We start from the raw sequence: 12,610 nt of genomic DNA, 5'->3' as shown, positions 1-12,610 counted from the left end.
AGTTATTGTAAATTCATTCCACTGGTTAGTTAGAAATTAACTCTTTTCATTTATAAAATAATATAACTATAAGATATGTGCTGGTTAAACTAGCTCAAATTCAACCACATTTATAGTAAAAAAAATATTATTTATATCTTCAAATAAATTTATTATAAAAATATATGCTATAGATAATTTAATGATACTAAATTTATGTCATGAATGTTAGTAATTTTTATATAAATCCAGTTAAAATTTAAATTGTTTGACTATTTGAAAAGAGAGAATTCCATTATGGATGGAGGGAGTATTCCACCGGTAGAAGAGAAGCTACCAGACTCCTGCGCCTTGTTTGCCCCTGAACTTCGAGAGTATTCCGATCCACCACCGAACCATCCAGAAGCAGCCGCCCTCCTGCTCTAAAAAAAGCTCTCGTCTCCGGTCATCCATTCCACACCCCCCACACCACGAAACCTCGCGCAGATCCAAACGAATCCGAGCCCGTCCAAACCCTAAGCCCCGCCTCCCTCTCCCCCCTAGCCCAACTCCACCGCGCACCCCATGGCGAAGTACGGCGAGGGCGACAAGCGGTGGATCGTGGAGGAGCGCGCCGACGGCACCAACGTCCACAACTGGCACTGGGCGGAGCGCGACTGCCTCGAGTGGTCCCGCGCGCGGCTCTCCTCCCTGCTCGCGGGCCTCACCGTCCTCGACGGCGAGGGCGGCCTCACGCTCCGCACCGTCGCGCTCGACAAGCTCGACGGCGAGGCCTACGTCAACATCCGCAAGGGCAAGGTCATCCCGGGGTACGAGCTCTCGCTCACCCTCTCCTGGGAGGCCGAGGCCGCCGCCGCCGCCTCGGAGTCCGGAGCCGTGAAGGTCGCCGGCGCCGCTGAGGTCCCCTACCTCGCCGACGAGAACGCCGACGAGGACCCCGAGCTCCGCGTCACCGTGCGCGGCGACGAGACGCCCCTCGCGCGCCGCGCCAAGGACGCCTTCCTCGCACGCGGCAAACCCATGGTGCTCGAGAAGATCCGGGAGTTCGTCGCTGCCATGGCCAAGGGTGGACCGGCCAAGGACGAGCTGGAGTCCAAGAAAACTCCCGCGAAGGTCGCCCCTGCAGCGCCTGGCGCCGCCCCGGCGAAGAAGGAGGAGGTGGTGGCTCCTGCGCCGGCTGCGGAGAAGAAAAAGGCCAAGGGGAAGGACAAGGAGGGGTTCAAGACCATTGAGATGACGGAGAAGTTCTACTGCCGCTCAAAGGACATATATGAGATCTTGATGGATGAGAACAGGTGGAAAGGGTTTACACAGAGCAATGCGAGGATCAGCAGAGAGGTTGGAGGGGAATTTAGCCTCTTTGATGGGTCCATCACTGGCATCAACGAGGAGCTGCAGGAAGGGAAACTGATTGCACAGAAGTGGCGGTTTGGAAGCTGGCCGGACGGCTTGTACTCCTCGGTAAGATCCTCATGCCATGGCTGGGTATCTTTGCCAGCTAATCATTTTGCTATTGCCCTTGTATGCTCAGTAATCTAGGTACGTAAATTTGGATGCCAGAATTTCCTGATGGGGAAGATGTGATGAATACGTAACTCTTATTGATTATTGTTAGATTCTTGATTATTGTTTGTTAGATTCAAGAAAATACGACTAACGATTAATAATACTATTCTAGAAAATACAAGTTTGATGAGCCCTGTTGTTTCCACAACTCCACCCATTTCGAACTCGAATTCAAACATCAAACTACGGATTCATGCTAATCACTAATCAGTTAATGTTCATGTAGCTCCCTCCACTCATATTATAGTTCACTTTATCTAATGTTCATGTAGCTCCCTTCACTCATATTATAGTTCACTTTATCTTTATCCCAAGTCAATTTCCTCTAACTTTGACCAAGTTCATAGAAAAATGATTAGTTTCACTACATCCTTATGAGATATTGTTTTTGGTAGTGCATTTATTTGAACTTGTAAAATTTAATCCTTTTCTTCTAGAAAAATGGTCAAACTTACTGCATCTGCGTTCATTTCTGCTCACAGCTGCAGCAGTTAGCGCTACAGTAAAATGCAGTTCAAAATTTGCAGTTTGAATGGAGGGAGTACCGTTAAAATGTGCACATAGCACTGTCCAGTGAAATACCATATAATGTGTCTGTTATTAAAACAATTAGGTCTCTCTAATTTTTTGTAGGTTTCTGAATTTTCTCACTTTGTACTGAGCATGTACTCTAGTTGCCACACTGTCAACTTGTACTATGTGGAATCATGCAGTGTGCAATATTTTGAGTTCATCCGTAATCACTCACAACAGTTTGGTGAGTTATCTTCAGTGATGAGTATGCAATATTTCTGTCCGGCGTGTCCCAGAGGCTCACATAATTGTTATCTTGATTTCAGCAGTAATTTAGCAGATAAGTTTTTGAATTTCTGCAGTGGGTATGCAACACTTCTGAGCAATGCTAAATGTATTATGTGTGTGGGTTCATCTTATTTGGAATCTGTGTTGTGATTTGCTGTGATTAGCTTGTGGATTTGGATATATATACTTAGCCATCTAATTTGCTCTATGGCTATTGCTGTAGGAATTTAGGATTTCACTTGAGATATATGATATAGTAAATGCTTATGTGCGAAGGTGTCTTTAATTATGATCATGTCTTGCATATCATCTGAATTATTTTAGCCATGTTACAACTTAGTATGGTTTTCTTACTGTGCTGAGAAATGTGAAATGCAGGTAAGGTTGACGTTTGATGAGCCTGAGTCTGGAGTTACAATCATAAAGCTCAAACAAACCGATGTGCCAGAGGAAGACAAGTATGTTGATACTCCTATGCTTTGAACATCAAATCTGTTGATGCTCGTCTCTTGTACTTATGATCTGTTTGCCTTTGAACAATTGCAGGTATGGGAACTCAACTGTGGTAGAGAACACGGAGAGAGGCTGGAGAGAACTCATATTCCAGCGGATACGCGGAGTGTTTGGTTTTGGGATCTAAAGAATCTAAAGAGGCAACTTGGCATGAAGTTGGATTTCAAATTTTTATGGGGTCAGGCCTGAATGCCATAGCAATCCAATGTTTTACTCACCCAGTTTTTCCATGTCCTTAAAACACAAAACTCTGCATATCATGGGGGTTTAAAAACAACTGTTATTCATCGCGTTGTAACGATCCTTGCTCCCAATTTCTGGTGTTAAATGAGTCAACGTTGATCTTTGCTGATGCTGATGGGGTTGGTCCTCTTGTTGCGTGATTAAAAATTGGACATTATTGTGTCAGTGCGAAGCGTTTTAGTGGCTATATATGTTTTCGTTGCTTTTGGACTTCAATTTACTCGCTGTGAGTTCTAGATTTCTTCCAGTAACGATCCGACCATGGCCTTGTTTCGTTACACAGTTGCCATTTCGTCGTTTTGATGTCCTGCGATCCTTCCATACTCCTCGTCGACTGTGGTTCATGTGGTTCGGCCAGTGGTTCCTAGTGCTTTTCGGCCTGTTCGTTGGATCGTTTTTGCGGTTGATTTGTCATTAGAGAAAGGTACTTGAAAAAATACGACTGAGGCTTTGTTTAGATCTAAAACCTTTTTGGATTTTGACACTGTAGCACTTTCGTTTTTATTTAACAAACATTGTTCAATCATAGAGTAACTAGGCTTAAAAGATCCGTATTGTGATTTACAGGTAACTGTGCAATTAGTTATCTTTTTTATCTATATTTAATGTTCTATGTAAGTGTCTAAGATTCAATATGATGAGGAATCTTGTAAAATTTTAGATTGCATCTAAACAAGGCCTGATTCTCATCGTCCATAGGTTCAAGCAAACACGTGAAATGCATAGCATCGACGCGAACAGGGTGATATGCATTGCATCGATGGGCAGAACTCTTTTTGTCGTCGCTTTCTGCGCAGCAATGTTGTTCGTTTGGCCGATAAGCTATGACAGAAAATATACTGCGGAATGATTGATAGATTCAGCTGATAAGCTCGAGCAAACAGATTTGGCTGATTTGTCTGCATCGACAGTTTGTCGACCTTCTACTACCTTTGACTAGTGAGGTCCTTCCGTCTCCATGGCACCTTAGTTTTAGTTATAATTCGGCTCGAGATTTTCTTGATGTAGTTGGTCATGTGTTATAAGGCTAGTCTCAATGTGATTTCATTAGAGTTTTATGGGTATTAAATATGTTAATATGGTATCGTATTAATAAAGTGATAGATGATAAGAGTTTTATAGAAGCAGAGAGAATTTTATTCTTATAAAAGTTTTCTATATTATTTTCAAAATCAGATGTGTTGAAAACTAAGACATGAAATCCTATTTAGACTGGCGTATATATTCATTCCAAGGAGTTATTAAAAAAACTGACCATGACGGCGGCGTTGTAGGTCATGATATGCAGGCCAAATAGGTAAATAAGTAAGGCCTTCACCCAAAAACTTAAAATTTTTCAAGATTCCCTGTCACATCGAATCTTGCGGCACATGCATGGAACATTAAATATAGTCAAAAACAAAAACTAATTACACAGTTTGTCTGTAAATCACGAGATGAATCTTTTGAGCCTAATTAGTCCATAATTGGATAATATTTGTCACAATCTCACGAGATGAATCTCTGAGTTTGATTTAGGTCAAACTGGGAGCTTGGGCTTCGTTCTGTGCTGGCTGGGCTTCGTTCTGGGCCGGAGGATGCCGTAATCTCCGTTCTCATAGAAGCCCACACTCAGAGATCACAGGCCTAAATCAAAGCCCAACAGGGTAGTGTAGGCGTGTACTGTAGCTAGGGTTTCACAGACAGTACTAACTATTTAAGCCGCCACCGTGCCCCTCTCCTGCAGCTGCAGGCCGCCGTTCCATACTCCGCCGCTCCGCCATGTCCAAAGATTGATTGGTCGATACGGTGAGAGAAGCCAAAGCCATCGCCTCCCCTTGTGGTGTGGATGACTCTAATGCGCGTTCGCTCTCTTGTTTATGTTTCTGAAAAAGTTTTCGCTTTCTTGTTTCGGGGGCCGATGATGATTGGAGATACATTGTCCGTACCATCTGATTTTTCTGATGCATCACATTTGCCAAACTGTCTCTGAGGCCCCGGACCGGATCGATCGATCTCTTCCTTCTGCTCGATGTAGTTTGTTTTCCGTTGTTTGTCTTTGTTATTATCACGGCGGTTGTTTTGCATCTTGAAAGAAAGGCAACAAATTAGAGTCTCTGATGTGCTTCTTCCCGTAGCACATTCAGCGCTGTACGTTGCCGATAGCGATCTTGGAATAAGTTATCATGCATTCACCGTCCTCTCGTGCGGTCTGTGCATCCCGATGTCCAACACTTCTAGCATCGATTTCATTTCTTCTGAACCGACAATGTGTAGGCCATTAGTTTTTGGTTGGGTTTTGTTTTTCCCCTATTGGACGAGCACATCAATCTTGCTTTGACTTTCTGGTATATATAGATTAGAAAAGGTCATTACAAACATACATATGTGTGTATATAATCTTTGTTGAACGGCTAACAAAAATTTTACACTCTACTTGGGCTACGTTGATTCAAATCATCAAATGTCATTCCTACTTACAAACAAAATCCTTGGCGTGGTGAAGACTGAAGAGTGAGCTACGACCTTGGCAGTATCTTGCCGTTGTACATCTTGTCAAGCAGCTGCTTGGCTTCTGGGCGTCGTAGGAGTCCCTTATTGTTTGGCAGGCCAGTTCCAAGACAGACAGGGCATACCAACTTCCCACGGCCTAATGACATCCGCAGCATGATTAATTATTGAAAACCAATGGACATAAAAAATTTATGAAATGTTCAAATATACACCAACGATATGTTGTGTGTTCATAAATATAAAAGTGTAAAATTGTTGAATATTCTACGGATGTGGGCATCCGTCTTAAAATAAACACTAGAAAGGCAGAAAACATACCGTAGCAATTTGGGCACTCTGTGAATTCATAAACATCTTTTGCCCTCTTTCGATTGAGGGCCTTCCATTTTCCTGTGCCACCACACATGTCACCTGAATAGATGAAACTGAATTATTATCACTCCAAGGAAAATGGAGTAATAAGTTTGTAGTTTTGCCAAGACTGAAGCACCTGACATGAAACTTCACTTCCATACAAATACAGAAAAGTACCATTTGCTACATAAATTGGATAAGCTTTCATCAACTCATTTGTGCCAAGAATACTGTTCCAGTTAGCCCCTCAAAACTAGAAGTGCTGTTGTTTCTTAGTAGACATTAACTAATAAATTGTGATAGGTACTTGAGGTGAAATGAGAACTGCAGAGCATGACTCACTATATTAGCATATAAATGGCATACTGCAAGTTGTTAACTATTCCAATGAACAAAAATTGTTGGTTCTATAGCTTCCATTTCTTATTGATGAAGGTAAATGCTCTATTGGTAGGACTAGGTGTTTTGAAGTGATGAAGTCATTCGACATCAAGAAGAAACAGTGAACAAGTGTCGCGAGACCCTTACATATGACAGCACCGCTACCATTACAGTTCCTGCAAACAGCTTTCTGTATCCCAGGCTTGTTCATATCTGCAGCGAGTCCGTTTGGTGTACAAAGTGTTGGTCCTGTTGCACTAATTAAGGTAACAGCACCAAGACAGACAAGGCATTTTCGTCTTGATGAGGGTGTAGTTTCTTCATCCTGCATAGTAGATGGTGCGTCAGAACACTTGCTGAGGAAAGGTAATAAGTGAAATGCTGCTGAAAAATAATGCTAAATAAAATAACAGAGATGCATATTGAGGATCATGAAGACAACCTCTGGAGCAATTACAATTATCTATCTCAATCTATTTCTCAATGACAGGAGTATGGTTGCAATGGTCACACCCACCCACAACGCTCAAACAACATAATAGGGACATATAGGTCAAAACCACTAATATCTAGGATGTTTGGTAGTTTCAATTGAACACATATTTAGATGCTTCTTCAGTTTGTTCTTCTAAATAAGACACAAAAAATCAATGACAAATATGTACAGATTCTAAATATATTTTTATAGTAACGAACATGGCTACAATATACACGCATAATATGAAATCATGCTCCCTACTAAAAAATCAATGACAAAAATGTACAGATTCTAAATATATATTTTTAGAGTAACCAACATGGCTACCACATACTACTACTCATAATATGAAATCATGCTCCCTGTTCTTATCCATCCCTTCTTAGCTCTGATTGTAGAGATGGCAGAGAAAGCACTGAGAAAGGGAGGACTTGTCTTGAACATTACTAATGTTGTATTCAGTTTACTGAAGTTGGGCACATGTTTAGCAAACTTTACTAATTAAACTGGACATCAGAAGGCGACACTCACAGTCTTGCCCTTGGACATGTCTGCGCATCCCTTTGAATCCTCATCCTTGGCAAGACACCTGATCTGCGATTGCACTGAAGCACAAGCATGCCAAGAACAGAAAGGTATTAGCGTCGACCTCAAAACCAGGGCTGTTATTTTTAGAGTCACTCTAAAAATAAACAGCAAACTAGGCATTATTTGTCCTGTATCTGCTAGAGAAGATATTGCAGGGTGGGAAGCAATGCCGAACCCTGCAGATTTGCCGGCCATTCTTGAGCAGAGCGAGCACGTTCCAGACTTCCAGTAGAGAGAAAGAAAAGCTCTCTCACCTTTATTACCCGCCCGGCAGGCTGCTCCGCCGACGGCGGCCGCTCGGTGTCGCGAGAAGAGCGCAGGCGAGAGTGGTGAGGCCGGCGAGAGGAGCGAATGGCAACCAGCGCCCGCCATTGGCACTGCTCGCTCGAGGACCAGAAGAGGAGGGGACGCGAGCGGCTGCGGTGTTGGAGATAGGGAGGGAGGAGGGGGAAGGCGAAAAATATCCGGGTCCAGTCCGGACCGGACCCCAGAGTTCAGACCCAGGCATGATGTCACCACTCGCGAGGCGAACTTGGGCCATTACATTATTGGGCTGGCGACCATGCATACATCTCCATTTCGGGCCCGGAGGCCCATGTGCTGGCGCTCGGACCCGGCCGCATCGGTTGGTAGCTCGGAGCGAATGCGAGTTGCGGCCTGCTTTGTTAACCTGGGCCGAGCCTCCTGGTTCATTGGGCTGGTGTTACTACACGCCGGTGTGGGCTTTTACTTGAGCTGAGAACCACGAGGCCCATCCGCGGAGATCCAACGCTGCGTGCGGTTGCAGGCTGTGGTCATATAAACTAAAAAAAATGAGGGAAAAAATGGTATATTTAGTTTATTAAATTATATTAGAGAAGAACTACGAGTATTTATTTGAAGAGTCGTTCTCATCCTTATCTTTTCTATATGCATTGCTTTTATTATGTTGATCCAAGGGGCACATGAGAGATGTGGAAGGAGAGATTTGTAAAAGTGTGATTAAGAGCGAGTGGTTAAGTGCAAAATTACTCAATCTCTCCGCGCCGCTTGGATCAACATCTTGTGATCCACATTAGAGTTTGCACAGTTTACACGGGAGATGAGTTTGCACTAGATCCGTTACCACAAAATAAAGCCAAAATTTCTTATAATTTAGAGGGTAGAGAGCGAGTAATTTACTGGATCCAACAAGATAAACATGTTTTAATAGATACTATTTTTAAAAATCCTGGAGGGACCAAAGTCCCTACAATATAATAATTTATTAAAGCACAAACACAAAGTTACAAGGGATTACAAAAGGGAGGGCAGGAGGGAGAACAAACCAAAAAGTAAGACAAAAAAAAAAGAAACAAAAAATAACTCTACTGCTTAACATATTCTTAAACGTACCGTTCTTCTTGACTTGATTTTACTCTGTTGTCTATGACAATGACTATTTTAAACGTGCAAATTGCTCTTTGAATACGTTTGTGATGTTTAAGAATAGATGTACTCAACCCAGTAGAGTTCCTCGGAACTTTTATAAGTGCCCATTCCTTGGCTATACGCCATATATAAAAGAGCATCTCGAGCAGACTACCTAAACAGACTACTTATCCTATATGTAGGTAGTAGAGGCCAAAAACTGCACTCCAACAGACTGACTACCTAAATTTATTGGCCCAACAAATTTTTCCTCCCACTACTAGATCTATTGGGCCAACAAAAGTGCCTACCTATATGTCCCTTCATCTCTCTCATCCCCACGTGCTCGTACCCGACATCACCCGCACCTGCGCCTCGCCCTCCCCGAGCGGCGGCCCTCCCCGGCGGTGCTTCTCCCCAGCAGCACTACTTTCTTCCTCTCTCTCTCTCTCTCTCTCTCTCTCCATAGTGGCAGTCGATCCTCTAGCCTGTGGGCGCCCCCCGGCGGTGCTCCGCCCCGTTGAAGCCCATCCCCTCACCCGCTGCGCTACTGGTCTGCCCCGTCGGTGCCCCATCCCTTCCACGCTACTGTCGAGTTCATCAATGGCAACAGAAATAAGGAAAGGGATGACATGTGGGCTCCATATGTCATTGGCTGTTAAACTGAATTTGGGAGCCATGATTTAGGTAGTATTGCTGGAGTTAGAAGCAAAATTTAGGTAGTATAAAAATAGGTGGGTACCTCAACAGACATTTAGGTAGTCTGTTTTAGGTAGTATTGCTGGAGATGCTCGGACACTCACAATGCAGACGTTATCATAGAGTCTAAAGTTATTTATTACCTCGAACAATGTGGACTTAGAGTCTAAATAAGACTTTTAGAGTCTTATTTTTTCTACTTCTTTCTTCAATAAATATGCTGCCACATCAGCAAAATACCATAAATAATATGTAATTAATAATTGTCTTGGACTTTGTGATAGAGTCTTGTATTGTGAGTGCTCTAAAAATTTTTAGGGATCTCACACATGAGCGGTGCTTGGGCTTCTGCTTGGCGCAGGCCGACCCATGAGGAGTTCCAAAATGGTGAAGCCTAGGTTCCACACATCGGATCAATCCAAAAAAAAAAAAGCTCCACACATCGATAGCATATATAGGGGTCGGTGTAGCTGTGGCTCATGTACGCGGTGGTGCCCTCGTAGGTGAGCGTCATATGATAGGTGAGCTTCAACTAGGCCCGTATTTGATGTTACGAACATCACAAACGAGTTTTCGGTAAACATCCATGCATCTATGTCTTCTATGATGTATGGTACAATATATAGTATCATCAGAGACGACTATTAATTGTTTTTCTGTCTATATTATTGCGCATATCATAGATGGATCTATTGAAACTCCGAATCTAATTGGAGGCGACCATATTACAGAGACGGGTGTCGTCCATCCCCACCTATCTGTGTTCTGTGCTAGTAGTTCGAAATAACACATAGACGCAATTCTGAGCTGTATGCACGGTGCCCCAGAGCTTTTGCTCCCGTCGTCACTTTTCCCATACACGGAGGCACACACCTACCTACGCGAGGTGCCACGCGCGGCTGCCCTGGTGAGATCGAGTTCACGCCTACCTACGTGCCATGGATGCAAAACTTGTGGAAAAGAGTTCACGCATGCCATGCAAACGATGGATCAAGATTGCATTTAAATAGATCATATTTTTGAACCATCAAACACCACAGTCGAGAGAGTCATGCATAGGAGTCGCATCTATTTCCAACCCCCCCCCCCACATCTACATTCCACTGAGATCAAGTTCCAGCGTGTGTATGTACTTGTGGGCTGGGCACAAGCACAATAGCCACCTGCCGATCGATTCATGGATCCGGACGTCCGTCCGTTTGCCTGCCTGCCATGCATGCAGGATCGCAGATGCAGAGCGAGGGCGACTGCCCTGCCCCTGATCTGCTGCCGGGGCTGTCCGGCGGTTTATGGCAGCTGCTGGTACACGTACACTGGCAGTGTGCCCCATGTCTATGTGTGTTTGTAAACGGTAGAGCAGTAGCGGTACACAACAGTAGTGCGTTGGTGGTGGCATTAATCGCGTGCCAGGGCCTGTGTGCTCGATCGGCTCGTCATCGTATACTACTACTACTACTACTGCGCACATGTACAGTACCACTGTACCAGTACGTGTAGTATTTCATCCGCTCTGTGCCCCCTGTACGTGTAGCGGAATTTTTTTTTATTTTTAGCCCATTTTTAAATCAAATTTCAATTTTAGGCCGCTTTTGAAAAAAATTTCAAAACTAGGCCGTTTGGCCCCGCCACCATGCATGGCGGGGCAAAACCACTACACCCCGCCATGCATGGCGGCGGGGTTGAAGCGCCACGTGGCGCCCAGATGGGCGGGGCCGGCTGACGTGGACCCCGCCGTAGCTGGTGGCGGGGTAGGGGTTCCCCGCCGCGGATCATGGCGGGTTCGCACCCCGCCCCGCATCGTGGCGGGTTACCCCCTGTCAGAAGAAAACCGGGGCCCGACCCGCACATTGCCCACACCCTAACGCTGACCCCGCGCACCCGCCGCCCCGCTGCCGTGCCCGCGCCGCCGCCCCGCCCTCTCCGCGCCCGCGCCGCCGCCGCGCTCGCGCCCAACCCCGCCCCCGCGCCTGCCGCGCACGTCCTCCCGCGCCGAGCACGCCCTCACGCGGACGCCCCCAGCCCCCGGCCGCGCGCCGCGGCCGCGTCGCTCTGGGCGCACGGCCGCGTCCCGCCCCCGCGGCGCGCCGCCGCTGCCGCGCACGGCCTCCGCGCCCCGCTGCCGCGCCGCGGCACGCCGCTGCTGCCCGGCCTCCGCGCCCTGCCCCATCCGGCCGCCTTGTTGTGAAGGTATTTTTTTTATTTAAACTCATATTATTACATATTTAGTATTATTATTTTACATTTTGTATTAGTTATTTTTATTAGTTAAAGTTAAACTTTGTTTAGATATTAGTTTTGTAGTAATTAGTTTTTAGTTAATATTATTATTTAATATTAGTAGCGTTATTTAGTGATTAGTGATTAGTTATTATTATTTAATAATGTTTAGTGTGTTTACATATAAGTTACCTAGTAATTAGTAATTAGATATTAAGATTTAGTGATTAGTAATTAATAATTAGTTATTAGTTACTATTATTATATAGTAATTTAGTTAGTAAAATAGTTAATAAATTCGGTAGTACTGTACTTAGTTACAGTGGGAGTTCACCGGTCACGAGGAGATGGGTACCTCACAGCTAGGCGGTGCTCCTATTGGTACACAGGGGGTGGAGTACACACCGGAGGAGTACACACAGGGGGTGGAGTACACACAGGAGGAGTACACACACGTCGAGCACCAGGTGCCTATGCTGTGCTTTTACTTTTCTATATTTGCATGATTCAAAAATTAAAATTGCTCATTAGGGTGCTTGTTTGCAGGGTACTTCGTCCACACAGGAGATGGAGCGTATCCATAGGCGGCAGCGCGAGAGGCAGCGGCGAGACCGCACGGACGTGGGGTGGACAAGCAACGTGGTGCCTACCAATCCTAGGAGGCGACGGAAGCCGCGAAACCGCTACACCCCTGGCGATGATTAGATTATACCTGTTTAGCAGTTGGGACTTGTCATGTAGTACCTGTGACATATTGTTATTTCCAGCACGTTGGTAACTGACATATTTCTAGATATTTGATGTACCTTTTTTAAGCATTAGTGAGAATTGTTTAAGTTGTTCGTTCTAAAGTATCTTTGGTATTTACGTAAAAATCTCAGTCTTGCCAAACCAGCTGCGAACCAGGAC

The 12,610-nt window shown here is 44.8% G+C and overlaps 2 protein-coding genes across 2 annotated transcripts; one reads left to right on the top strand and one right to left on the bottom strand.

Annotated features, from left to right (window-relative positions):
• LOC8083512 (activator of 90 kDa heat shock protein ATPase homolog 1) lies at window positions 354-3,318 on the top strand. The gene is made up of 3 exons (XM_002445568.2): window positions 354-1,440; window positions 2,725-2,804; window positions 2,893-3,318. Exons 1-3 carry the CDS (start codon window positions 544-546, stop codon window positions 2,984-2,986), a joined length of 1,071 nt encoding a protein of 356 aa, XP_002445613.1. The 5' UTR covers window positions 354-543; the 3' UTR covers window positions 2,987-3,318.
• Window positions 5,414-7,873, bottom strand: LOC8083511 (protein EMBRYO SAC DEVELOPMENT ARREST 3, chloroplastic). The gene is made up of 5 exons (XM_021464407.1): window positions 7,651-7,873; window positions 7,340-7,413; window positions 6,478-6,655; window positions 5,914-6,006; window positions 5,414-5,731 (listed from the first exon to the last, which is right to left on the bottom strand). Exons 1-5 carry the CDS (start codon window positions 7,766-7,768, stop codon window positions 5,601-5,603), a joined length of 594 nt encoding a protein of 197 aa, XP_021320082.1. The 5' UTR covers window positions 7,769-7,873; the 3' UTR covers window positions 5,414-5,600.

This window comes from Sorghum bicolor, chromosome 7, assembly GCF_000003195.3.
Source record: "Sorghum bicolor cultivar BTx623 chromosome 7, Sorghum_bicolor_NCBIv3, whole genome shotgun sequence".
Taxonomy (NCBI): domain Eukaryota; kingdom Viridiplantae; phylum Streptophyta; class Magnoliopsida; order Poales; family Poaceae; genus Sorghum; species Sorghum bicolor.
This window is presented reverse-complemented; position numbering and strand designations above follow the sequence as displayed.